At 35.4% G+C, this 27,057-nt stretch overlaps 1 protein-coding gene across 1 annotated transcript in view; it reads right to left on the minus strand.

Annotated features, from left to right (window-relative positions):
• Nucleotides 1-27,057, minus strand: part of RAPGEF6 (Rap guanine nucleotide exchange factor 6) — a 219,978-nt gene that overhangs the window by 30,216 nt on the left and 162,705 nt on the right. Inside the window, 6 exon segments of the mRNA XM_020991169.2 lie at nucleotides 1,012-1,232; nucleotides 6,159-6,182; nucleotides 8,284-8,407; nucleotides 9,693-9,904; nucleotides 16,907-17,290; nucleotides 21,947-22,187. Of these exon segments, the coding sequence (XP_020846828.1) occupies nucleotides 1,012-1,232; nucleotides 6,159-6,182; nucleotides 8,284-8,407; nucleotides 9,693-9,904; nucleotides 16,907-17,290; nucleotides 21,947-22,187 (1,206 nt within the window).

Here is a 27,057-nt window from a genome sequence, read left to right on the forward strand (position 1 = left end):
CTTTATGTATTGCATCCTGTTAATAAATGTAATTCAGCTTGCTCAAATGCTGTGAAAAACATCTATCTGGTACATTTTTTTTCATTTTAATGTTCAGTAGGCACCCTGTACATATTTTTGTGTTTCAGTTTCCTTTTTCATCAGAAGATAACTTCAGCCATGGAACTCATCGTTCATCAGTAACCTCTGACCCTGGGACCCCTCCTTCTGATTGGAGAGTGGAGGGCTCCTCCCAGAACCTCCTTTTAAGATGGATGCCCAGGCCAGCCATCTTTTTATTTCCCACCCAGCGCTACGCTACTCTGGACTTATCCATCATGCCAGGTACCAGGTACTTTCTCTTCCCTCCCTTACACCCACACATTTTCAGTTTTCTTTTATGTGTTGTTTTCCTCCTTAAAATGCAAGCTCCTGGATAGCAGGGGCTTCTCTCTTTTTGCTTACATTTGCATTCCTATTGCTTATTAGCATGGTGCCTGTGCTTCATAAATGCTGACTGACCGACTGACATCTATAAAATGAGTGGGCTGTTCTCAATGACACACATACACACACCCCACTATACAATTTCCCCCTCAATGCTCCAGGATAAAACTGGGAGTTGGAAGAGCAATGGCTAAAGGGATCATAACATTGTCCATCCAAGTGCAGAATGACCAAATGAAAGCTACTGTTCCAAGTTTCTTCCAGTTCAAAAAAGAAGTCATGCAGCAAGCTGCACAAAATAACAGGAAGAAATAATGAACGATCTGCTAAAGACCTATTGGAGAAAAATAATTTTTCAACGTTCTTTTTTTCCCCCTAAACTCTTAAATATAGTTAAGGGCACAAAGTCTTCTCAATCACTAACAAGGTCCTTTTAGTATTTTCCAGAGTACCTCAAAAATAAATCATCTTGGTGTGGTTTGCACGGAATAACACTCTTAGTGTTTAAGTCAGTGGAGTAAAGGTAGGCTCTTCCCTTTGTCCTGGTGCTACAGAAACGTACAAGGCAGAGGCACTGCTACTTACAAGTATTATATGCAGGCTCCCACTGTAGGGACATTATCTGGAACTTTTCCTCATCAGTTTCCACATTAAGGTTGGCAAGATACTGCTTCACTTTCCTAGCCATCTGAGCATCCTCATACAACTTCTTGGCATTCAGCAGTGAGCTTCGGCGGGCCCGTTTTTTGTGAGCACCTCCCTGAACATCCAGCATGTTTGAATTTGTGCTGCCCTGACTCAATGATCTACAGAAAGATAACAGATGAAAAATAGTTTTTTCAATGAACTTTTTAGTGAGAAATCAGTCTAAAATGCTGGCACAGATTAATTCAATCCCTTCAGTTAATGCTATTGCATGCTGATGCTAATGAGTTAAAGGGTGAATAGCATTAATATAACAATAAATTTCTTAAAATGGCTCGATGATGTGGCATTGCTCTGAATTAAGAAAAAGGTTATACAGAAAAATGCAGAATTCACAAAAATGAGGTAAAAACTAGCTATGAATGAGGTAAGGTGTTTCTGACTGTGTCTATCCTGCGACTTTGGCACAGGTGCTAGAAGGCAGCAGGAAAGACCATCTCAGCTGACACCCCCCCCACCCTGACTCTAGCCTAAATCTAGAAGGCCCAGTTAGACTCTAGGAAGGAAGGCTAAATTAGCTCCTGCCCTCACTCACCACTGTCATTTATGTGATAGAATAAATAGAGGGTCGGGCTGGAGTAAGAAAGGCCTGAGTTCAAATCCTGTTCCACATATTAGCTATGCAACTGGGGGCAAATCAATGAATTGCTTTCAGCCTCAGTTACCTCATCTGTAAAAAGATGACTTCTAATTCTAAATCTATAATCACAATAGGTCCATGTTGTAGAAGTGACAGGAAGGGTATGCCATGTCAAGAAAATAAATAAGAATACATAAACCAGTGACCCTAGTTGCTAATCCAGTAACTGGGCCTCACTCTCTCCCCAGACTCACTGGGAATTAAACATATAGTATGTAAGGCCATGTTTACAACTGGCGACATTTGTATAGGACCCATTAATGATAAGTAAGGTTAAGCACAAATGCAGTGGTCCCCAGAGGCAGTGGGAGATCCTTGGCTACAAAAAATTCCCATTACCATCCCCCTTGCCCTCCACCCCACCGTGGAACTGGTCTCTGCCTTCTACCTATCTTATCTTAATTCTTCTGAATAGTACAAGGCAGAACAGTCTAGGGCAGGGACAACAGCAGCAGCAGCAGCAAGCAGCAGCAGCAAAAAGTGGAACAGCTTATTCACTCTAATTCTTCCTTTGTAACTCTTATCCATAATGCCTTCTGCTACAATTTGGGAAGAAAACAATTTCAATGTCCGTGAATCTTGTTCTTGCTAACGAAATTCCAATTACAAAATGGTTAACTTTTGGACTCACTTATTTCAAAACAATTTGCACTGCATGGACAACTGAATGGTGGCCACATAGAATAAATTCTAGCAACCATCAACTTGTATAAATATACAAGTGTATAAATATATACTAGTGGAAAAAATCATCTATCTTCTGGTGATTTCTTTACTCAATAATCTCATTACTCAAAGACACCAGAAAACCCTCCTTGAATATAATAAAATGAAAAAGTCTCAAATCAAGTACTTGTATTTGGGAACACATTTTAGGAAAATGCTCTGATGTGCAAAAAATAATAACTAATGTTGACAAATATACTTTCAAGATAACCCATCGATGGAAGAAACAGGAAAAGGACTGGGAATACAGACCATTTATACACAAGTAACTGGCAAAAATTATGATCAGAACAACATTCTTGGCACAGGGACAGAAATGTTTTGCAAGGGAAGTCAGAAAGGACAAAACATAACATAGGAAAAACATATGAAGGCACAGCAAACATGACAGGTATGTTCAGTCAAGGGTTAGGACCACATTAAGAAAAGCAAAGATTACCAAAAAAACAAATGAAAGCCAGAAACAGGATAGAAAGCCGTCTTCAGATTAAGCAAAGGCCTTGGCTTAGAAAAAATAGGAATGGAATTTCAAGTATGCCCATTCAAAAGATCACAGGATCTTAAACGCTGTAAGCAATTGTTTTAACTTCATGCTCTTTTCTCATTATCCTTACTCATCTATGGAAGGTAAAAAATCCTTGTGTAAAATGGTAGCACTAAATGATTCCCTAGAGACCTAAACTAATCCAAATATCCTTAAACATATTTGATTCTTCTCCCTTTCCCCATAGACATAAATATGTCTATATATGGCTATATGGTGTACACGTTTGATATGCTGACATGCTCATATATGCATAGTTGAATATATGACTTGCATACTATAACAGTATATGTGTGATTATTTCTACAGTATGTATATTCAGATGGAGCACAGGTATAAGTAACATGAAGGGGCAAAATTTATTGACAGTTCTGTCTCTTTACTTCCACAGAATCATAAGATTTTATAACTGAGAGGGAATTAGAGATTATCTAGACCAACAACTTTATCTTACAGGTGAAGAAAGAAAAAAAGGAAAAGAAAAGGTGGTAAAAGGGAAGGGAGGGCAATTGAGAGAGGAGAGGAAGATAAATGAGAGAGGGGCAAAAGAAGGGATTAAGAAGAAGAAGTGATGAGGGAAGGAAGCACATGAGGAAGGAGAAAGGGAGGAAGAAGTGAATGAGGAGTGAAAGGGAAGAAGGAAGATGGAAGAAGAAGAAAAGGAAGATGAAGGGAGAGTAAAGAAGGGGAAAGGGAAGAGGAAATGAGGGAAGGATGGAAGGAAGGTGAGGAGAAACAGAGAGAAAGAAAATGGGGGAGAGGGAAAAGGAAGGAAGAGGGAGGTTAAAAGTAGCCCAGATGAAGTACAGCCTCAGGTACTGAAAGAATGGGCAGATATGACTGCCTAGCTGATACCTGAAAGACCATAGAAAATGGGAGAGGTACAAGATTGGAGAAGAGCAACTGACTTAAAAAAAAAAGAAGAAGAAGAAGAAGAAGAGAACAGAGTTTGCAGACTATAGACCAATGAGCTTGATTTTTGTTCCTGGGGAAACTGTAGAAAGGATTATTAATAAAATGGATGATTGTAAGCATCCAGAATGGGAAGCGGTGATTACAAAAAAGATCCAACATGGCTGCATCAAGAACAACATGCTACACTACTAACCTTACTTTCCTCTTCTGACAGGATAACTAATCCAGTAGATGAGGGGGATACTACTGATATAGTTAACTTCAGTTTTATAAAAGCTTCTGAAAACATATCTCAAATTATTCTTCTGGATAAGACAGAAAAATACTGTAGACAAGATTAGAATACAGTAAGATGCATTCAGAACTGGCTGATTGTCCCAACACAAGCAATAACTATTCAATGTCAATTAGAGATGTTTAATTCTTTGTACCTGAATCCCTAGTGCCCGGCAAACAGTAAGCACTTAATAAATGTTTGTTGGCTGATGTATTAGGAAGACATCTCTAGTGAATTAGCCCAGGTATACCGGGCTCTGTACCGTTTAACATTTTCATCAGTGAGTTGGAAAAAAATATATAATAAATTCATGGAATGCTCATCAAATTTGTGATGATCCAAAACTAAGGGATGACGAACACACTGAACAACAGAGACAAGATCCAAAAAGATCATCAGAAGAGAGATCATGGGACAAAGATTTCATTACAGATAACAGTCAAGTCTTGTATTTGGATACAAAAAAGTCAATTTCTTAAGTAAAAGATGGAAGAGGCACAGCTAGGCAGCAGTTCTGAAAAAGACCTAGGGACCTGGATGAATGGCAAGCTCAATGACTCAGCAATGTGATGCTGGGCTGCATCAAGGCTAGCATGGCTTTTGGGAATAAGGAGATGAGAATTTCACCATGTTCCATTTTCACCAGACCTTACCCAGAGTATTGCGTTCAGTTACAGGAATGACAGTTTAAGGATACTGATCAACTAAAGAAAGAGCACGGGAGAACCACCAGGATAGTGAAGGACCATGAGGCCAGAACATAAGATGATCTGTTGAAAGAACTAGGCATGTTTTAACTTGAAAATGACTTAGGAAAGACATTATAAGTAACATCAAGTATCTTAAAGGCTGCTATGGAGAAGGGAATAGATATGCTCTATTGGGCTCCAGAGGGAAAAACAAGAAACAATAGGAAGAAGTTGCAAAGGGGCCATTTAAGGCTTGATGTCCAGAAAAATGTCATATATTAGAGCTGTCTGAAAGTGGAATGAGGTGCTTTGAAAGGTGGTGAGTTCTCTTTCCTTTGGAGGTCTTCAAGCAAAGGCTTGAAGCAAGCAAATGTCATTTGTCAGGGATGTTTCATGGATAGGTTGTCTAGATGGCAGATGAAGTGCCTTTCAACTCCCCAGTTCTGTGATCCTTTGAGTTGCTCGTCTACTTTAGTGGTTTCTTCACACAATGTTCTATACACTAAAGAAATCAGGATCCCTTGCCCACAAAAAGCAACTATCCATAGAAGAGAATTTTTACAAATGTGCTTTAAAAATGCTTTAAAGCTTTATTATTTTTACTATGTTAACCATGATTTAATTATATTAAACCAAATCCACAAGAAAATTGACCACAAAGGCTTAATTGAATAAATCTTATTGAACTCAAGAGCTTTGGCTATGTCCCATACCAGATTCCCAACCTTTAGTGCTATAATCCACTACCATATGTTTGATTTAGTAATACTCCCCTGTGTTTCTAATAACTGCAGAAATATTTAATTTAAAATGAATCATTTAAAAGTATATGTTAAGATTTGTGGGATGCCCTTTGAGATAACTGCTGCCTGGGGTTTAAAAAAAAAAGCACCTTTCAAAAGATTTTCATAGTAATTACTCTTTATCTCTTTAAATATAAATCTTTGAGATTCATCTACTTTCATTAAATCTGTCATAGTAATAAATATAGACCTTAAGAACCTCCTAAACAAAGGTGCTCTCTATGATGTAGGAGACTGACATGGAAACTTAAAAGGAAAACAGGAAGCTTCATTACCACTTTTGTGTCCTTTAAGGAAAGGGCATTTATCCAAAATGCAGAATTACAAGGTTAATACAATGCATGCTGTTTTATAGGCATGCACTAATGAGAAGGATGCAGTATGTTAAGGATTGCATAACTTTTATCTTATTTGCATTCATCTCTACACTTACCCCAAACTCCTCCACCTCTTCTTCCTGTAAGCAAGACCCATAAACATTCAAGCACGTGTTTGAATAGGAAAGCACAGGAGAAAGATCATAGATGAGAGTCAGAGAAACTATCCAGATAGAAGAGAAAAGAAAACTTTAACAGGGAAAAAAAAAACAACACTATTTCCTACTAGGGAAATAAATGGTTTTAATGGAACACGAGGGTAGGGGGGATAAGGTGGAATGATGATTTACAACATGTAGAGAACATAAAACACACAGTATTTGACATATATAAATTTGGGGACCAATACTTGGCAATGAACTCAAGCAAAAGTTCATGTTTTTGAAAAAGTTAGAAAAAACAATATTTGAATATGATAGACTTTAAATGTCAGTATTTTCTTGTTCTAAGGTACATCATTCATAATTCATAACAGACATCATAACATTTAGAGAGACGTTACAGTGGTAGAAACTACACAGTCAGAGGCTTTAGAATTTCATTTTTAAGTTAAAAAACTTTTCTTTAATGTATTTTGCAATCAAGTATAACCAATAAATTCCTCAAACTTGGGGCTGCTGGCAGTGTGGGAGAAGGAAGGCAAACAAACAGTTATTTAAAGTCTATGATGTGCTCAGCACTGCGCTAGGCACTTTTTACAAATATTATCTCATTTGTTCCTTTCAACAACTCTGTGAAGTAGGTGCTATTATTATCCTAACTTTACAGTTGAAGAAACTGAGGCAGAGGTCAAATGACTTGCCCAAGGTCATATAGCTAGTTAAGTGTCCAAAGGTGGATTTGAACTCAGATCTTCCTTACTTCTGGCCCAATACAATCAAGCATTTTTAAAACCACAGTTTGGGAGCTTTAATTTGCAAATGAAATCATTTGGACTTTGTATATGTTAACATTTAAAACAGCCTGGTAAGGTATGGCTACCAAATAAAGTGGTTCCAAAAGGATCGCAAATAATTATCCATCAAAGTATCTTATTTGGTGTTTTGAGTACCTCCTAGTGCACTCATCCCCATGACATTCTTCACCTCTGCCCCCCACCCCTTCAGCGTCATTCAGCTAAGTCTGTCTTTACTGCCTTGCATTTCAGCATTTCTCAAGTCTGTTCTCAGCTGGGCCCATTCCTGAATCATTCTTTGTAATCAGAGCAGTCTGCTTCTTAACAGCTAGAGCTACAATCACACCATCTGCTTAGAAAGACTCCACAGCATAATACAAGCACAGAGAATGCAGAGTCATTGGACAACAGTCCAAGAAAAGCAATTTGGTGACTCTCCTCATTGACCCCCCTACACAACAGTCCTAGAAGAAGGAGGGCCAGAATGAAATGTGTACTCATTTTTAAAACACAAAAGTGTCATTTATGTTTAAAAAGGCAAAAGAGGATAAACCAAAAAAGAAAAATTGATTAACACAACCATGTCTGCCTCAAATTTAATTTTTGTGGTTTAGGTGGTTTCTGTTCCAATTTGAAATCAGAGTTATTACATCCAGGGCCTGAGTAAGAAACTTGACTAAGGCCATAAATGTACACTAACTGACCTACTTAATAGTGTAAGTTTTATCAAACAAAATTCAATGACTCCTTTAAACATCATATGCATAAATTTTTAATTACAAGTAATTAAAAATTAAAACATAATTAAAAAAAACCTCTGCAAGGTTTTTGGAAAGAGTCCATATAAATTAATCAATGAGTACTTCTAAATTCTATGAAACTTATATTTATTTTGGTTAAGCATCAAAAATGCTCACTATTGATTATGAAATCTGCTGTTCATCAAGTATCCTAAAGAAGCAGCAACAAATATTGAACAATATTACTACAACTTAAGAAACCGCATATATTTTACAAAAGTAAAGAGGCTTTGGAATTTTTAAATGTAGGAGAAATTATTAAACAAGATAACATTATTAAGTTTTTCTTAAGAATCCCAGAAAAGATGATTTTTAATAATTATGGTAGTTTCTGTGTGACCCTGGGCAAGTCGCTTAACTCCAATTGCCTCACCTTCCCCCCCCGAACTGAAAATTAATGATAATTTTATTTTATACAAGAACTATACAAAACCCTGTGTCTTGATCTTAATTCACACAACGTAACGTTTATATTCAACTCTGTACCTTTGTCGGAACATTACAGCTGGATCCATGTTAGCAGAAGTCATTCGGACAACTTGACGGATTTCTTTGGCAATCATTCTTAGTTTCTCAAAGTTTACTAAGCCATCTACCTTGGAATCATTTCCTACAAAATGAAAGCAGTTTTAGAAAGGTGGGGGAGCTAGATACACTCTATCAGGTTTGGACAAAAGTTAAGTATTTAGAAGGGGTTATCACATTCTTATTTAATGTACCAGACAGCCTTTAAAAGGGCAAAAATTTCTAAAACTACCTAAGCCTATTCCTAGGTGGTAACTTGTTAGAGCACAAGGCATGGCACTAAAATTTAAAAAAAAAAAACTTCTTATGTGGCTTGAGGAGTCCATTGACTTATTTTACAGTCATTTCACGTGCTAGGCTTCCAGAGATAATATCTGTCTTGTGCTTAAGTTAATATTGAGTGGTAGGTTAGACATCTGCATCAGCTCTTTCAAGCAACTGAGCTATGCTGCAGGCTCATGCAGTAAACCAGGCCATCCTGTAAGTATATTTCTTAATCATGCATACAGCTCAGTCCTATTCTCTAATGCAGCACTGAATGTTTCTAATCAAAGAGCTGAATGATACTTCCAAAGGAGCCTATTTTAATAAAAGAGAATAATTAAACACTGGGAGATTTGAGATCAATGGAAGTATTAAGAAGAGACCATTAAGTCTGTCAGCAAATTTAAACCAAAACACTGGAGTAAAGGGGTGGAGGCGGGTGGAAGAGACTGGTGGAAGAGAGTGAAACTAATAAATATAGGAAATGCAGAGTCCAATGGCATAGTTCTCTGGTGGTCCAATTTGGAGGGTAATTATGTTCGTAGTACTATACTAAACTTACTTTCTAAATAGTCTAGTTTCTGAATAGTATAATTACCAAAACTAGAAAAATCTGTGCTTCACACAACTGATGCTATCACACTTGATTCTTGGGACCACTTAGAGCTATTTTGCAGGAATGAGTCAGGAAAATAATTCTGAATACTATTTCCTCATTTGGAAAATGATGAAAAAGGAAGTGGGAGAAAACCCCAAGTAAGTTAACATACCTTATTATAGTGCTTGGACTGGAAGAGATATCAGATTAGTACTTTCGTGAGTTCTGAAGCTAAGAGACTGAGGACATTTTAAACTCAATTTTAGAATGAAAAGACTGCATGCGCAAATGTTGAAAATGAACTTTTTCCATTATCTACACCAATACTTATTTAAATATATATATATATATATATATATATATATATATATATATATATATATATATATATATATATATATATATATATGTATATATATATATATGTATATGGTGGAATGGAAATAGAATTTCTCAAAACTTTATTTGGTAATGCAGTTTTATTAGAATTTTTTTATGGTTGAAATACCTTCATGTAGAAATGTAATATCCTTCTTGACAACAGGAAAGAGTGGAATAATTGGAGGTTGCATGCTTTGACTACTAAGAATATTTCGATACTTTGCCATGTTTCTGGATGGATCAAAAAGATCTTGAAGATCTCGAAGGTGTTTTTCATATTTGCTTGGCAGTTTCTCCCAAGTACCTCTGAGTCTTGCAACAGATGCAAGGTTCAGACCACTGCAAATGATTAATAAACAATCATTAAAAGTAAACATCTTAATGAAAACTAGTATTTTATAAAAGATAGAAGGTAAAATTTTGACAAGATTTAGCAGTAACCAAGCTATTTGCCTACAACTTACCAACTTAACCGTATTCTTATCATAACTGTATTCTTAACTTAGAAAGAAAAAATGATGATAGGACTGTGAAGGCAGTTCCAATCCTAGAGCTAACATTTAATTCAAAATAAAATTTTGTATCACTAAAATGTTTTAGCAGTAGCTAAACTGCAAATGATGACCCAAAGGGCACTGGAAAAGTACACAGTACAAGTAGGTTGCAGCCTATTATCAATAATGCTTGTGCTTGGTAAGTGGAGTAAAATATAATATTCATGTCATGTGTGATACAGGAAAAATGTACACTGGTGATGTGAGGAAGTGATAACAATAGACAACCTAAATGCTACCCTGATATTCTCTTCAAGTCTTAAGAGAAAAAGGCCTTCAGTACCTTGGGTAGATCTATCTAGGATTTACAGAAAGAGAGACAAGTATCATACAAGGTGGTATGTCCAGGAATAGCATCATACTTCTGTAGAGGGATTTTTCATATTAAAGAGATGATGGAAGTAAGTTATTTAAATAATTTCATAGGAGGTAGGCTATATTTGAAGTAGGATCTAATAAAAAAATTTAATGGGTTATAATAATGCTAAAGCAAGTCCTAGAGAAAGTAGTTGTCAAGAAAGTAGTCTAGCAGAAATCAGATTTAGACCAGCATCTCACATTGTATATTTAAATAAATTAGTAATCTTAATATAAAAGGTTGTCATTAAAAAAGCTTATGAGAGAGTTAGCATCTTTCATATTTATGGCTTGAAGAAATAAACAAACAAGGTATAGAAGAGATCACAAAAGAAAAAATGGCAAATTTTGGTTATTATGTAATTGAAAAACATTTGCACAAAATCAATTTAAGTAGAAAAAGAAGAGAAAATGCTGATAAGAAAATTTTCACTTCAAGTATTTCTGATATTAAGTTTGATAACTAAGATGTGGAGGTAGTTGATAAAAATATATAAAATCAAGAGTCATTCACCAATAAATTAAGTGGTCAAAGCATATGAACAGCCATCAAAAGAAGAAATACAAAATGTCAACATCCAGTGAGGCAGCATGGTGAAGTGAGTACAGAAGGAACCAGACTATAAGAGACTGCCTATACTGTAGCGGAGTTTATTATTGGAAAATGACACCAAAGGTGTCAGTTCCCAAAATTATTTTGTATTTAATTAACACCTTGTCTGTGAAAATATTGTATCCCTTCAAAACAATGTAAACCCCTTGAGGGATACAACAACTGTCTCACTTTCACATTTGTATCCCTAGTGCCTCACACAGGGACTAATATATAGGCACTTAATAAAAAAAACTCATAGATTGACTACTTTTAGAATGAAGAAGAAAGGGAGAAAATGTGTCCCAGCTCATCTTAAAGACTAATCCCTCTCTTTCCCTGTGCTCTAAAGTCGTGTTACTTGCAGTATCTTAAAGGAATTTTGTTCCTACATTAATCCTCCTCTAGAAATCTTTATGCTCTCCCTCACCAATAGTTCCTTAACCTGTTTGCCTCCAAATATACAGATAACATTCTCTGCTTCTAGGTTCAGTTCTCTAGCTTGTCCTATTTAGTTACTAAGATTATTAATGGATAGAGCCTTGGATCTGAAGTCAGGAAGCCCTGAGTTCAAATCCATTTTTAGACACTTAACTGACTGTGTGACCCTGGGAAAGTTTACTTATCATTCATTCTGTCAAATATACACATTACATTTTTTAAAAACACATAAATTTGTATAAATACATTGTATAAATGTTTCATGTGCTAACACAAATTTGTACCCACAATATCTTGCATATTAATACATAATAAATGCATAAATGAATAAATGACCTAATAAATTCTTGCTGAAGGAAGGAATATTGGTTAAAGTACTTGTAAAATACTCCATCATGCTCTGACTTTAATGTAATGTCCATATTTTAATAAGTTTAACATATTGTTAATTATATGTCACTGTAGCTAGGTCTAGCTCTCTAACAAGATTATATAATCCCTAAAGGAAAGACCATGTTTATGTTGTTCCATATTAACTACAGTTAAAAAACTTAGTGTATGCATTAGACACTAAGCTGATTGGCTGATCCAATAGAAAAGGTCTCCAAACTGTTTAAAAATATGCTTTATCATATGAATAATAATATCAATATGTAATAATTCAATAAAAACAAATTTTTCTTATCCCAACAAGTACATAAAAATTTGGATCGTTAAAAAAGATATGTTACTATGTTTCTTATATTTTCCAGGATAGTTTTATTTTTTGGCTGAATTATCTCACGGCCTGCCTACTAAAGCTCTATCTAAATCATTATTTATGAATGATATATGCTATATTCATCTATATTAGATGACAGCAGAGATACAGTCATCTATATTAGAAGAACGCTGTGAGCACCAAATGAGATATATGGAAAGGTTTTTATAAATCTTAAGGTACTATACAAATAGCACGTAAAAAAAGAATATTCTTAACAAAATTTTTTTCACAAGTTAAAAAATTAGTTTCATACTTTAATAATCTTCCTTCCTTCCCAAGCTAGATTGTACTTAATTACCTCACTTTTCACTGCTTCAACTCTTAAGATTACATACTAAATAGATACAAAAAAAAGGTTATATATGTTCTAAGGTGAAAGACTGGGAGAAAAAGGAAAAGTTCCATAGAAATGGGAGCTTATGAATTGGATTTTAAAAGCCGGTTAAGAACACAACAGGCAAAGATATGGAGAGTGGGAATTCTAAATATAGGGAATAAGAGCATAAATAAAGACACCAAGGAACAATGGTGTATGTGTTTGGGGTCAAAGAACAGTCTGGTTTAGTTGGAGCACAGAGATTGAAGGGGACTGGAGGGATGTAGTATGAGATTTCAGGAATGAGAGCTTAAAGGGATATGGCGAGATCTAATCCAAACCCTACATTTTATAGATTAGAAAACTGAGGCCCAGAAAGATATAGTAGCTTGCCAAAGGTCACATCAAAAGATGATGGGATAATTTACACAAGAAGATACATATACTATTGTTACACATATAACTACCTGAAAAAAGTTAAACCTCAATATTCAGAAAAATGCAAATATAAACAACTTTATGGTACCACTTCACAACCAGCAAATGGACAAAAATAACTAAAAGGAAACAAAACTAATGCTAGTAGGACTGTGAAAAAACCAGAACACTCATACATTGTTAGTTGGAATAGTGAGCTGGTAGATTCCTTTAGAAGAGTAATCTGAAAATATAAAAAAGAATCATGAAAAATCATTATACACTTTGACCTAATAATCCAATTGTAAGGAATATGCCCTAAGAGAGTCATCAAAAAGAAAAAAAAGAGCATTATGTTAAAAAATACGTATGGTAAAAATTATGTCATAGTAAAGAAACAGAGGGGCAGCTAGGTGGTACAGTGGATAGAGCGTTGGGCCTACATCAGGAAGACTCATCTTCTTGAGTTCAAATCTGGCCTCAGATACGTACTAACTGTGTGACCCTGGGTAAGTCACTATACCCCATCTGCCTCAGTTTCTTCATCTATAAAATGAGTTGGGAGAAGGAACATGGCAAACCACTATAGTATCTTTGCCAAGAAAACCTTGAATGAGGTTTGGACATGACTGAAAATGAATGAACAACAAAGAAACAGAAAGAAAAAAAATTACCTTTTGTTTGTACATTAGTCATTTCTGAAAATACTTTGCCTTACTCAAATTAATTGTTCATATCCTTTAAAATGATCATGGGTAAGTCATTTCACCTCTCTGGACTCACTTCCTCTTCTTTATAATTATGGAACTGAACGATGTAATTTCTTCTCTAGCCCTAGATCTTATGGTCTAGTGTGACTCTAGAATGTTTGTATTACTGTGCATAAAACAAAGTCACAAAACTGAAGATGTTTAAATAAATTTATTTTAATTGACCTGAAAAACTGATCCAGGAGAACTGAGTTGAGAGTCATTGAACTACCCGAAATCTATAACCAAAAAAAGGGCTAGACATCATATTTAAAGAAATTATAAGAGAAAATTTCCCAAATCTCTTAGAAACAGAAGGCAGAGTACAAATTTTTGAAATCTATTAGTTATCTACTAAAAGAAAATCTAAAGTGAAAAATGCTAAGAACATTATTTCCCAAATCCTGAGCTCATAGATCAAAGAAAAAAATTCTGCAAGCAGCCATAAAGAAAGAACTCAAGTACAGAGGAGTAACAATTAGGCTCACACAAGATTCAGCAGCAGCCAACACAAAAATGAATGGAGACTTAGGAATACAAAATTCCAGAAGTCAAAAGATATAGCCTTAAAATCAAGAACAACTTAACCAACAAAAATGAGTATAATCCTACAGTGGGAAAAAAATGGATCTAATGAAATAGAGGACTTCCAAGCATTCCTGATGAAAAGACCTGAGCTATGTAGAAGTTCTCAAGTACAAATGCAAGAGTCAAGACTAACATCAAAAGGTAAATATGAGCAAGCAATCATAAGGGATAAAACAAGGATGAAGTGTTAACATTCTAATACAGGGAGATGAATGTGTGTCCCATCAGAACCCTATCATCAAAAGGGGTCAAAGAGGAAGTCTAATGAGGCAAAGGCCCAGGTGTGGTTTTGTTATGATTTGATGATCTTAAAAGAAGAATTTGATGATGATAAAAGAAGAATTGGGGGAGGGGGTGGAGAATAGGAAAGATGGGTGAGACTATCTCAGCTACTTTAGGTGTGCAAGTAAAAAACAAAGAAAAAAAGGAGAGGGGTGAGCAACTCCTGAAACTCACTTTCATTTGAACTGTCCAGAGGAGGGGAGAGAGAGCTGGGTGTAAAAACACATTTCACTCAACAAGGTAATGTGAGGGAAAAAGGGAGAAAGAAAAGGGATTAAGAGAGGGATTCATCCTAAGCAGAAATAACTCTGGCAATGGAAGACTGATGGCTAAGAGGAGTTTAAAAGGAAAGAAAAAAGGTTATGAACCCGTCTCTGAACTCTGGGTGAGGGAAAGAGCAAAGTGGGACATGGGAATAGATCTTCTTTGTTATAAAGAGGTAGCAAGAAACTCTGATCAACACAAATGACCAATCATGATTCCAGAGGAATTGCGATGAAGTATGTCCCCCACCATTCAAAAGAAAGTTGATGTAGGGTGTGTGTGTGTGTGTGTGTGTGTGTGTGTGTGTGTGTGTGTGTGTGTGTATGTGTGTTCACAACTGGCAAATGGTTGAACATAATATAATATCTCAATGCAATACTAAAATAGTATCAAAATTATTAAGGAATATAAAACAATTTGCAAATGAAGCAATTTAAGCAAATAAAAAACAACCAGAATAGATGTATGCAAAATAACAAGATTAACATTTATATAATAGTGAATTAAGATTTGCAAAGGGTTTTACAAATATTATCTCATTTTATCCTCACAACAACCCTAGAAATAGGTCCTATTCTCATTTTACAGATAAGGAAACAAAGACAGAAGTCACATATTTACCTAGGGTCACACAGCTACTAAGTATCTGAGGCTGGATTTGAACTCGGGTTTTCCTGACTCTAGGTACGGCACTTTATCTACTTATCTGGCTATATACCACTACCACATAAGAAGAAATATATATATATATATATACCAAAACATATATGAATTAAGAATTAAAGAAAAAATATAATACAGAGGAAAAAGATTATTTATGGATATAACTGTCAAAATTCATTTAAGTGTACATAACTATGAATGTGTTTCTTTGTATCTGTCATTTAAAATTAAAGACAGGTAGTGTTGCACAATGTATAGAGCCTCAAAACCAGGAGGACATAGGTTCAAGTCTCACTTCTGCCACATGTGTTAGTTATCCTGAGCAAGTCACTTAATCTCTCAGTGCTCTAGGCAACTCTATAAGAATATAAATTGCAGAGAAGATGCTGACCTCTTTAGTCAGAGTTTCTTCATCCAGAACTTCCCTATACCAACAAAATCACACAGTGCCCCCCCATCCCTATTTAAAGTTGAGCATATAATAATTTTTTTAAAAAGCTTGAAAATAAACATTGCTCAAAGTACTTTTGGCTTTACAAAAACTAGCACACAGCACTTTAGGTGGACAAAGTACATATTATTTGATCATAACAACTCTGGGAGGTAGGAGTTATCATCCTCATTTTTATAGATGAGAAAACTTAGTTTCCTTAGATTAAGTGACTTGCCCAAGGTCACAAGGTCAGGTCTTCCTGACTCCAATTCCAGGGTGCTATCCACAGTACTACCTAGCTGCCTCTATTAAAAAAAAAGTATCCTTTTCTTAATGCCTACTTCATATAATGGTTGGTATTTTGCATCACCAAAATATTCTCAGGTGTGCACTGCCTGAAAAGATAAGGCAGTGATAGATTCTGATAATAACAAGTCTATGCATATTTTAGAGAAAAAAATGACACAAACATCAATACAAAAGAAAGATTATTTTTAGAATCAATATACAGGATGGACTAGATGCAAGAAGAACTATAGAGAAGGTATTGAAACAGCTTAATAATGAATGCTGGAAACATAGGTCTGGAGCTCAGCCCTAGAGATAGAAATTTGGGAAGAATTTAAATGGCTTAGAAGCTATGGTAGAAAATAAGATTGTTAGGTGAAAAATTAATGATATCTGATAACTGATAATTCATGAATCAATATTCAATAAACAATTACAAGCTAATAACAACCATGTGAAAGATTTTCCAAAACACTAATACTAAAAGAAATACAAATCAAAACAAACCTGAAGTTTTACTGCAGACTCTGGCAGTTTCTCTGGAAGAAGTAAACTCTAAAACAGAACTTTAGCCTCATTATTAATATTACTCAGAGCTGTACTCAATTATATATACGTAATCTAAAAAAATTACCTTATTACTGCAAACATGGAATTGAAGTTCTTGCACTCTCGACAGTGAAGAGCAATTTTAATAAAATGCTTAATAATCTTCATCCTTTTGAGCTGATTTGATTCTGTCAAAATTTCCGTTGCAACCCAGAATGTTTCTTGGTTTATAATGTTCTCAAACTCTTTCAAGTGAGCATTCCCTGTTTTGGAGTTCAACTTAAAAAGATCATCGATGTATTCAGTAGGCTCAATATTTCGAAATAATTCAAAGTCCCTCATTGACAGCTGAGTTGCTACCTCAATGGTACTAAGTTGCAATAAGGTTATCTGACTTTCCCTAAGTAATTCTTGGGCATCTTCATCTGAGCACAAGGTTTCAGTTTCCATGTTATTTTTTAGATAGTACCTTTAAAAAAAAGAGAGCAAGAGAGAGAAAAAGTTAATCATAGCAAAAAAAAAAATATATATATATATATACACACACACACATTTCATCTTATGTATTTATTATTTCTCAGTAAGTATTCATCTGGCCAATTATATTCTCTACAAAATGTTTATTAGAATGAACTGGTGAATCAACATTTGAAATAAAGACTATATAGCTGGTTGGTAAGTGATTACTTTTATATGTTCACAAGATAAAAAATACGTGAACTGTACCTTGACCTTAAGTACACGCATCAATACTGACAATCATATTCTGGCAGAAATTCAGCAAATATTAGTTAAAATATTAATAACAGGAAAGCAATACTTTTAAATTATTTCAATTACAAAGAGTAGTTATTTTTCTGAATAAAAAACTAAACAATTCACGAACAAAAATATTCAGTAAACAATTCTCAAAAGAAAAATTACAAGCTAATAACAACCATGTGATTTTCCAAAACACTGATATTAAAAGAAATGCAAATCAAAACAACCCTGAAGTTTTATTGCACACTCTGGAAGAAAAAATGGGCGTGATTAAAGTTGTGAGAAGACAGGTCCACTAGTGTATTGTTGGTAAAGCTGTCAATCAGTATATCCCTTTTGAAAAGCAATTAGGAATTATGCAAATAAAATGACTAAAATGTCCATACTCTCTGACTTAGAGCTTCCATTACTACATATATACCATAAGTATAAGCCACTGATAAAAAGAAAGTCTTAATGATGAGGTAAGACAGAGCAAACAGGATGCAGGATATGAGATAAGATGCAGGATGTGACCAGTCAGGAAACTGATCAAAGAACACTATGCACTGAAGCCCCTCAAATGGACTTACCTGTGTGCTTTCATAAAGCACCAGCAATTTACCTGACAACTCTTCCCTTCCCCTTTCCTACTGTCTTTGCTTATCTGTATGGACTACATGACATCCTGGAGCAGTCCTCCCCTTCTCCTCATTCCATAAAATTGTATTTAAACCATACCTTTAACCTGGCCAACTGCCTTTGCTTCCTACGAGAAGCAAGGCTCACTGCCTATGCTCTCTCATGTGAAGTAGAGCACACTGGGGCTCTACCTCACAGGAAGCAGACCTGCTTGGTTGCATTACCCCAATAAATACATTTCTTTAACTTGGAGACTGAGTGAATTTCTTTCAGGATAATAGAACCCTCACATCTTTACTCCATTATTTCAGGTGGCACCCCAACATTCTTGGGGTGCACCCCTGAACTCATCATTTGTGTACACCAAAGTAAATGCCCATTTATTAGAGGAGACTGATGAATTTACACATCCAATTCACCGGCAAGTCAAGACAACACCCTTGTGATGGCACTGGTCCTCTTCAAATGAAGGATGAACAACAACGGATCTGCAAGAATTCTCTACACAGAGCAGGTGATGTGAGTTAAATCCTATCACACATATTTCTTATATATGTGCCTCACTACTATTATGGGCTAAGTTTAAGCTTCTGTGTATTGGTAGGAAGGAATGAATCAAGTTCTCAGGAGAATGTTTTGCATTAACTATCTTTACCATGTTATCTGAAAGTAGTAGCAGCTGCCCTCTGGAGACCCAACCTTCAATTCAAATGGAAGTTGGGAAATGCTGCTGCTATTACTTCCTTCTTCTTCTTCTCAATTTTTTTTTTTCAAAAAGCTGGAACAATTTACTTTTTGTCCTGGTCAGTTTTTGGTTTCGATTTCTTGAAATACGTATCTTTAAAAACAGGCTTTACAAAAAGCCCAACTTGACTAAACTTTTCAACCCAAATCATTCTGGCTTTCATTGAACGGCTAATAATAGCCCCAGCCCAAGCTCTCAGTGGATCATCCTTTAGGTTCTGATGTCCTAAATGAGTGTAAATAGCAACTGTTTTCTGTTCTGGTCAGAAACTCAGAGGGTTTAAAAAAAAAAAAAGAAAGAAACTCAGAGGGTTTTCCCCTACCAGAATGATCTCTGTGATGGTAAAATAGACCATCTTTTGTCTCAATTCTTACCTAGCCCTTAATCACTGAATGAGCGTGGCCTCAGACAAACTGAGACCTGGGAAAAACCTTAATTTAGAAAGACCAAGGTCACCCACTGCATCTTGGTCTATCACCAATTACCTTGACCTTTGTCTTGCCACTGGCCTTTGATGACTCTGGAGGAAAGAATATCATTCAAATCTAATTCATACACAAGTCAAGACATCACCCTTGTGATGTCATTGGTCTTCTTTGAGAACAAAGGACAAACAACAAACCATTAACTGAGGAATGGCTAAACAAACTGTGGTACATAATATAATGGAATAGTACTGTGTTGTAAGAAATGATGACTACTCAGAAACATGGAAAGAGCTACACAACATAAAGAATGAAGTAAACAGAGCCAAAAAAATAACATATACAAAGGCTCCAAGAAGGTAAATGGAAAGAACAATCACAAAATTATCAAAGGTGATACAAAGAACAAACATGGGCCCAAAGAGATATGAGAAGACACCCCCATCCCACTCCACTGCAGAAGGAGAGATCCACATATTGGTACATTATATATCAGACTTTTTTTGATGTAATGATGAATTTTGCTGATTTTTCCCCCTCTTCTTTCTGTTTTTTCCCCCACTAAAAATATTATTTCTCATATTTCTCTGGAAGGGGTAGATAGAGGAATATGGGGGGAAAAGTCTAGTTATATGAAAAACAAAAGATATCAATATAATTTTTTAAAGGAAGATAAAATGACTATAAAGTATACACTTTCCACATGACTTCTAAAACTCTACATATTAGGTTGGAAAGTATATATCAACATGCCTAGTGATACTGCTAATATTAAAATGATAAAAATAAGGAAAATAAATTATTTAATTATTTTTGGCTAGGAATTTTTAACCTTTTGTGTGTAATGGACCTCTTTTTTTACCTAATTAAGGAAAGGGTCATTTTTTTTCTCTATCCAAGTTCATAAACCCCCTGAAATCTATCCACAGACTTCTGTGGACTCCAGTTTAACATTTGTTCTAGACCATGCTGTATAATAATTCACTCTAATGCCTTTTCAGTTTAATGTTATATATCAGGGATGACATTTTTGCCATAACAGTGGCAAAGTATTCTATCAAGCAGCTAGAGGGTACATTATACTACAGCTAGGGACTTCAGAGGGAAAACTCTGAGAGACAAGTGTCCTGTGTACTTACAGTGCTTACTATAAGCCTTTTTCTCTATTACTTCCTAATATGAGTGTAAATCACTGGAAAAAGAATAATCCAGGGAATCATAAGAAAATCCTAGGGAAATGTGGGTCTTAAGTCCAATTCTACTCCTCCTTATCTGGGTTCTGAGTCTGGTCACACTTCTGCTGGGGTGACCTTCATTAAGCCACTTTAATTCATTAAGCCTGTTTTCTCATCGTTGAGAGGAAGGTGTTAGAGCCCATGACCTTGAGGTCTCTTCCAGCTGTCATTCAATGGCTTTGCAAACCCTTTGCTCTAGTCAAGTGTGAAAAATGACTTTTTCTTAGTAATCTGTATCTTGGAGACTCAGAGCTTCCCCCCTCTTTCAGCCCCCTCCCCCTTCCAAAGTTCAGACTCTCCTTTAGAAGGACATTACTGATAATGAGATTGCATTGAATCTCTGAATCTCCTTATCCTAGTCAAACCCCAATCCAAGCCTGAATTGATTTACTCAAAAATATGGAAGCTTCACTGTGTTCTGCTCCGGCTTGGGTGGAGACAGATTCTTCTGCCTAGGCAGCCCAAGGCTGGCAGTAGCCTGGTATGGTTGGGGGGTGGTCTGATAGGACAAGTATTTCCTCTGTCCTGAGGTAAATGATAATGGGATGATATCAGGCCCTATTAAAAAGGCATATAAACACCCCAACTTCCAAATCAAGCCAGTTCTGCACTGTAACTGTCGCCAGCTTGAGAGAAAGTAAAATGTGGACACAACCTAATCCATTTGTCTAGAACAAACTCTGATATGGAGGTTGACACAAGCTATATCATAACACAAGGACACACTGCATTCACTCATAGCTTCACAGATTACTGAAGCTGGAATGCACACTGGAAATCACTGAAAAATAAACCTTCAGTATCATTCCCATCATTTTAAGGCTTTCTCTATCCACTCATTCCTTCCCTGATGTCTACACACATATCCAAGTCTCTCCCATCTCCCTTTGAGCATTAAATTGCTCTGACACTAATGGCCTCTACCATTCTTTTTTTTTTTTAAGGCAATTGGGTTAAGTGACTTGCTCAGGGTCACACAGCTAATAAGTGCAAGGTGTTTGGTCTGAGGCTGGATTTGAACTCAGGTCCTCCTGATTTAAGGTCAGTGCTCTATCTACCGCACCACGTAGCTGCTCCTGCCTCCACAATTCTTGAGCTAAAAAATTAAGCTACCAGGAATTATTTCTTTAAAAGTAAGCAAATATTCATCCTTTCAATTTCAAAGATGGATCAAAAATTAGAAAGAGAATTTAATTTGAATTTTAGATAAACTTAAACAATAAAACTCAATTATGCTCTTACATTTCTAATGCAACACTGAAGGTTATTACTTATGTTTTATTACAAGTGCTTTAAATTTTGAGATCATACCCTCTAAAAAGCAAGGCCACATTTACCTTCCATTTAGTTGAATTCTATCTGCTAATTTGGAGAATTGATCTGGAAGTCTTCTCTGCTTTATAACACCTTCTGGACTAACAGAAACCTCACAGAGGGAATACGTCTCAGGGGCTCCTGTCAAGCTGAACTCATGTACTGCGTGGGAAACGACTTCTTTGGCTGTGGTGTCCTTACTGATGATAATGTAGCAGCTTTGTTGATCTGCTTTAAAAACTCTTATAACTTGATCCGGAATATCTATGTGAATAAAAAGATACCCAATATTATTTTTGTAAAATTTTAAAATGTATTCATTAACTTGTTTTGAAAAGAATAAACACAAACACATGATGTTTTCAATTTCTTAGTGTAATGTGGGAGACTTCTATTTGCATTTACTTTGCGATGCCACCAAACTGAAGGGAAGAAGATATTTAGTCCTCAATATTTAAAACATCATAAACATAATGAAAAAAAATAGGTAGAGGGACTGGACATGTACACAGGAAATTCACATATAAGGAAACTTCCTCTACAAATATACAACAGCACCTTCCTTGCAATTTAAAGTCTTAGAGTTGCGTAGAGTACTGAGAAGTGATTTGCCGAGGGTCAAAGGTAACATTTGAACTCAGGTTTTCCTGGCTCTGAGGCTAGCTTTCTATTCATTATGCCACACTGTCTATAATGATAAACACATTTCTTTCAATTACTAATAATGACCTATTTTGATCAATACAGGATAAATACCAAATCCAGTGAGAAATTAAATTATAAAGCCTCAAAAATGCACATACTTTCCTACATACTTTCATACTATGCCCAATCTACTGCTTGGGAATCTATTCCCAGTACTGCAACCAAGTCTTAAAATCAGCTTCTTTCTTCTTACCATGATGAGTACAATGCCTTTCAGATCATGGAAAAGACTGACTGACCATGAGTGAACCAGGCTGTAACAGGTGTAACAAAGAATGAGGAGGATCACAACGAGGTTATGGGATAAACATCTGGGAGGAGAATATCAGTACTTGAGGCTGTCTGAACTAAAATCGTCTATACTTCACACACCAAGAAGTGGTCATCTTTGCTTGAAAACGGACTTTTAACAAGAAGGAATCCAATATTTCATAAGGTGGTCCAACCTTTGGGTAGCACTGTGCTTCAGGAAGTTTTCTGCATATCAAGCCTTTTTGTAATTTCCTCCTTTCACTCCTGGTTCTACTACTGGGGACCAAACAAAAGTTCAAAACCTCTTATGACTCACAGTTCTTTAAATATCTGAAAACAGCTATTATATCCTTCTAAGTCTTCCCTTCACCAGTGTAAAATATCCCCAAGTCTTTTAGTCAATCCTCATGAACTTAAGCCCTTCACCACCCCGGCTACTCCCCTCTGGACATCATACATCTTATAAATCTAGGTCATAAAATGTGGTGCCCAGAATTGAATAAAATATTCAAATATGGTCTGACCAGGGTAGACTACAGGAGAGACATCACCTTCTTGGGGGCAGCTGGGTGGCACTTACTAGCTGTGTGACCTTGGGCAAGTCACTTAACCCTCACTGCCTAAGCAAAACAAAACAAAAGAAATACCACCTTCTTTTTCTCAGACTCTGGGATTCTCTTAATAAAGTCTAAAACTGCATTAGGTTTTTTTTGGTTCCCATATCATTCTTGACTCATTCAGAGCTTACATTTCACTAATACCTCCATATAATTTTTAGATAAACTGCTGCCTACCTATGACATCCACTGTCATATATGGGTGAAATTAAGCTTCTGAATTCAATTAAAGAATTTACATTTATTCCTGACTAAATTTTATCTTCTTAGATTTAGCCCAATGCTTGACTTTTTTTTTTTAAATCTTGATTATGTCATATCTAGTTTCTGGACAGTCACTTTTCCCCTGGTTCTCAATTTCCACCGTAGCAACCAGTTGCTCCTTCTTAGTCACTTTCAGATTAAGAACAGGACTTCCCTTGTGGATTTCCCTACCTTTGGAAGAATGAAACTGCCATTACGGCATGTTCAAACATTATTAGCTTATCTGCTTTTGACAAAACGGAAGGTCCAGCAAATACCTGGATAATTTGCATCCCTAATCACTACCATCATGCCTCTATGCAAAGTTTATGATTTATTTCTCAAACTTTTTATGTATTTCCTTTAAAATCTAGGTGATCTGACATATATTTCTATTTCTACCTCTATTGATCTTTACCTAAATGCACTATATTATGCTTCTCCCCAGTACATTAAGAGAAAATACAGTGCTATTCTCCCAATACCATCCCTTACATCTATTCTGCTTCTTTTGAATAAAGCACATCCTTCTAGAGTCATATTCCAATTAAAAGTCAATTGCAAGTCATGTCATCATCTCCCTGATGTCATGGTCCTCATAAAGAAAGAACAAACACAACAACAACAAAAGTCTCTCTCCACCACATCCTGGTGACACTGCTGAGGTCGAGATCGCTTCTCCACATCTCTTCAACCTACACTTTTCTACATTTTAAAAATTATATCAGGCATGGACTTTCTCACTGGCTCCTTCCTCGCATTCTGTCTCGCATAAACTTCTGAATATCTCTGTATCTATTCTTGTCCCTACTCTGTGGCCCTACATAGCTATTCTCTATGCCATATAGATTGATGGAAGTACACTGTTAATATTCTCTCTTCTCTCTCCTCTCTCCCTAATCAATTTAAAGTCCTTTTGATTAGATTTGTGAAACTCCAGGAAAATACATTCTCACTATGCCTTGCTGGATATATTTTATCACTACCCTTCTTAACCATACTCCAATCTGAAAGCTATTAGCTAAGTGGCCACAGGCATGTCACTCAGCCTCCCCTTCCCTTATTTTCTTTATGTGTAAAATGGAAATAAAACCATGTATAGCACTGACTGCACAGGATTATTATGAAACTCAAATAAGAGTCAAAATACATAAAGTATATTGTAAATCCTATATCATTAAAATGCTTTTTTATTATTATTATTAAACTAGACATTATATGGAAAAATAAATGGGCAAGAATGATTTTGAAATAGTAGTGGGAAGTGGGGGTGGGAGGTGGGGGAATGGATGCAGATCTGGCTTTCCTCACTTTAAAACATATTACAACAAAGTTTTCAATAAATCTATCTTGGACTGGACCAAAAACCTGAAACAAAAACAAGTGGAACAGGACAGAAATTTTAGAAACAGAATCATGTAAAACAAAAAGACACATATAGAGAGAGCTTTAAAGAATCTCAAAGGCCATCTCGTCCAACCCCTCCGTTTGTAGATGAGGACGTCTACTTTTTCAAATTGTCCCATGATGTATTATAAGTTTTTGGCATAAAAACTGAGAAAAAGATTATTTAATAAATGTGAAGGAAAAAGAAAGAAGAACAACCTGATGAAAAAAAATTTTAGGTTCACGATATATATATCACAAGAAATTCTGCTGTATCACACAGTAAAACATAAGAAAATGAACTGTAAAAATTAAGGGGAATGATATTTTTATCTAAATTATGGAGAGCAGAAAAATATATAAATGTCAAGAAAAGGAAAGACAATACAAGGTATAGTTAATTAGATCTGATTACTTGAAAATAAAATTCTGTACCACAAAAATTACATAATATTTTTTAAAGTATTGAACTAGGAAGAACATTCACAGCACATAAAAAATCAAAAAGTAACACATATAAAGTATTGATATAAATATTCAAGAGTAACACTGAATAATAAGATCACAGAATTTAGGGTGAAAAGAGACCTAAGAAACCTAGTTCTTTACATTTTATGTTGAAGAAAGCAAGATCCAGTAAGGTAAAGTCACTTGGCCAAGGTCTCATAACAAGACATGAATTTTACAAAAAGGGATGTTGGTTTATGGAATAGTGGGGTATTTTCAGAAAACAGCTCACTATGAGAACAAACGGCATCAATAAAATAGTTTTTAAAGTAAGAGGTAGAATGGAGTCAAGCACAGAAGCCTCTCTTGATAAAATCAGACACACATAATATAAATAATCACTTGAAAAAAAATTGGACATAATCAGAAAAGCAAAATTTTAAGTATTATTTTACACTTATCAAATTGACAAAAATATCTAAAAGTAACAAAATTTAACATAGGATAGGTGGTAGAGAAATAAGGACATGTACCAGTAGGACTATACAATCTTTTTTGAAAGGAATCTAACTATACATGAAGAAAATCAGCCCCAAAGCCTACCAAACCTTCATTTTGGGAAGTGATTTACTCAAGGTAACAGTGATTTACTGGAACAGCTAGCATTACATCTACTTCTTTTGATTGTTCTTCCAAAATTATTTACACTTTAGTACACCACCTTCTTTCTAGGTACTGGAGAGTTGATCTGAGAAATTACAATCTCCTTCCCTTACTGACAATTTCCAATTCAGGATTATTAAAAATGATTTGAATATAAACTATTATAAAAATCTGTCATGATTTCAAATAGTAACTTTTGGATTTAAACCTTTTAAAATTATAATCTCACAGAAAATTAACTTTCACATGTTGTATTTGGATATTTAGTAAAAAGGACAAAATAATAACTCTTAAAACACAGGAAGCAATTAATATAACACAAATATACCATGCAAAGAACTTGCAATCCAAAACATACTTACAGTAAAAACCAACAGCTACAGGCAGCAAAAACAAAGCAAAACCATGTTTTAAATTCCAATCATAAGAAGCAAAATATTAAACTATTCTAAAGGCTTTTTTCTTTTTCAGTTAAAAAATGTTTAGCACGCAGCACAAAAAGAAATCTAATCTGCTCTGATAAACATTAATAAGCTTCACCTGCTATTATTGTAAGATACTTCCAGAAATCTGCTCTCACGTGCATCTTACTAAATGGTCTAAAATGAATACTTCAAACAAAGTATGGGAAGAACAGCATTATCCTCTAAATGAAACGCCTCTGGTAAACTTGCATCATCAGATGGTTTAATAACAGGATTCCTTTACTGTTCCTTTGGGAAATGTTGCTGTGGGGATCTTTTCACGTGAACATACTCTTAACAGAATTCTGATTCAGAAATACGGACTTTAAAAATTTATACCTAAGGCATACTTTTGAA

Source organism: Phascolarctos cinereus, unplaced genomic scaffold, assembly GCF_003287225.1.
Source record: "Phascolarctos cinereus isolate Bilbo 61053 unplaced genomic scaffold, phaCin_HiC Scaffold_2;HRSCAF=192, whole genome shotgun sequence".
NCBI classification, from domain to species: domain Eukaryota; kingdom Metazoa; phylum Chordata; class Mammalia; order Diprotodontia; family Phascolarctidae; genus Phascolarctos; species Phascolarctos cinereus.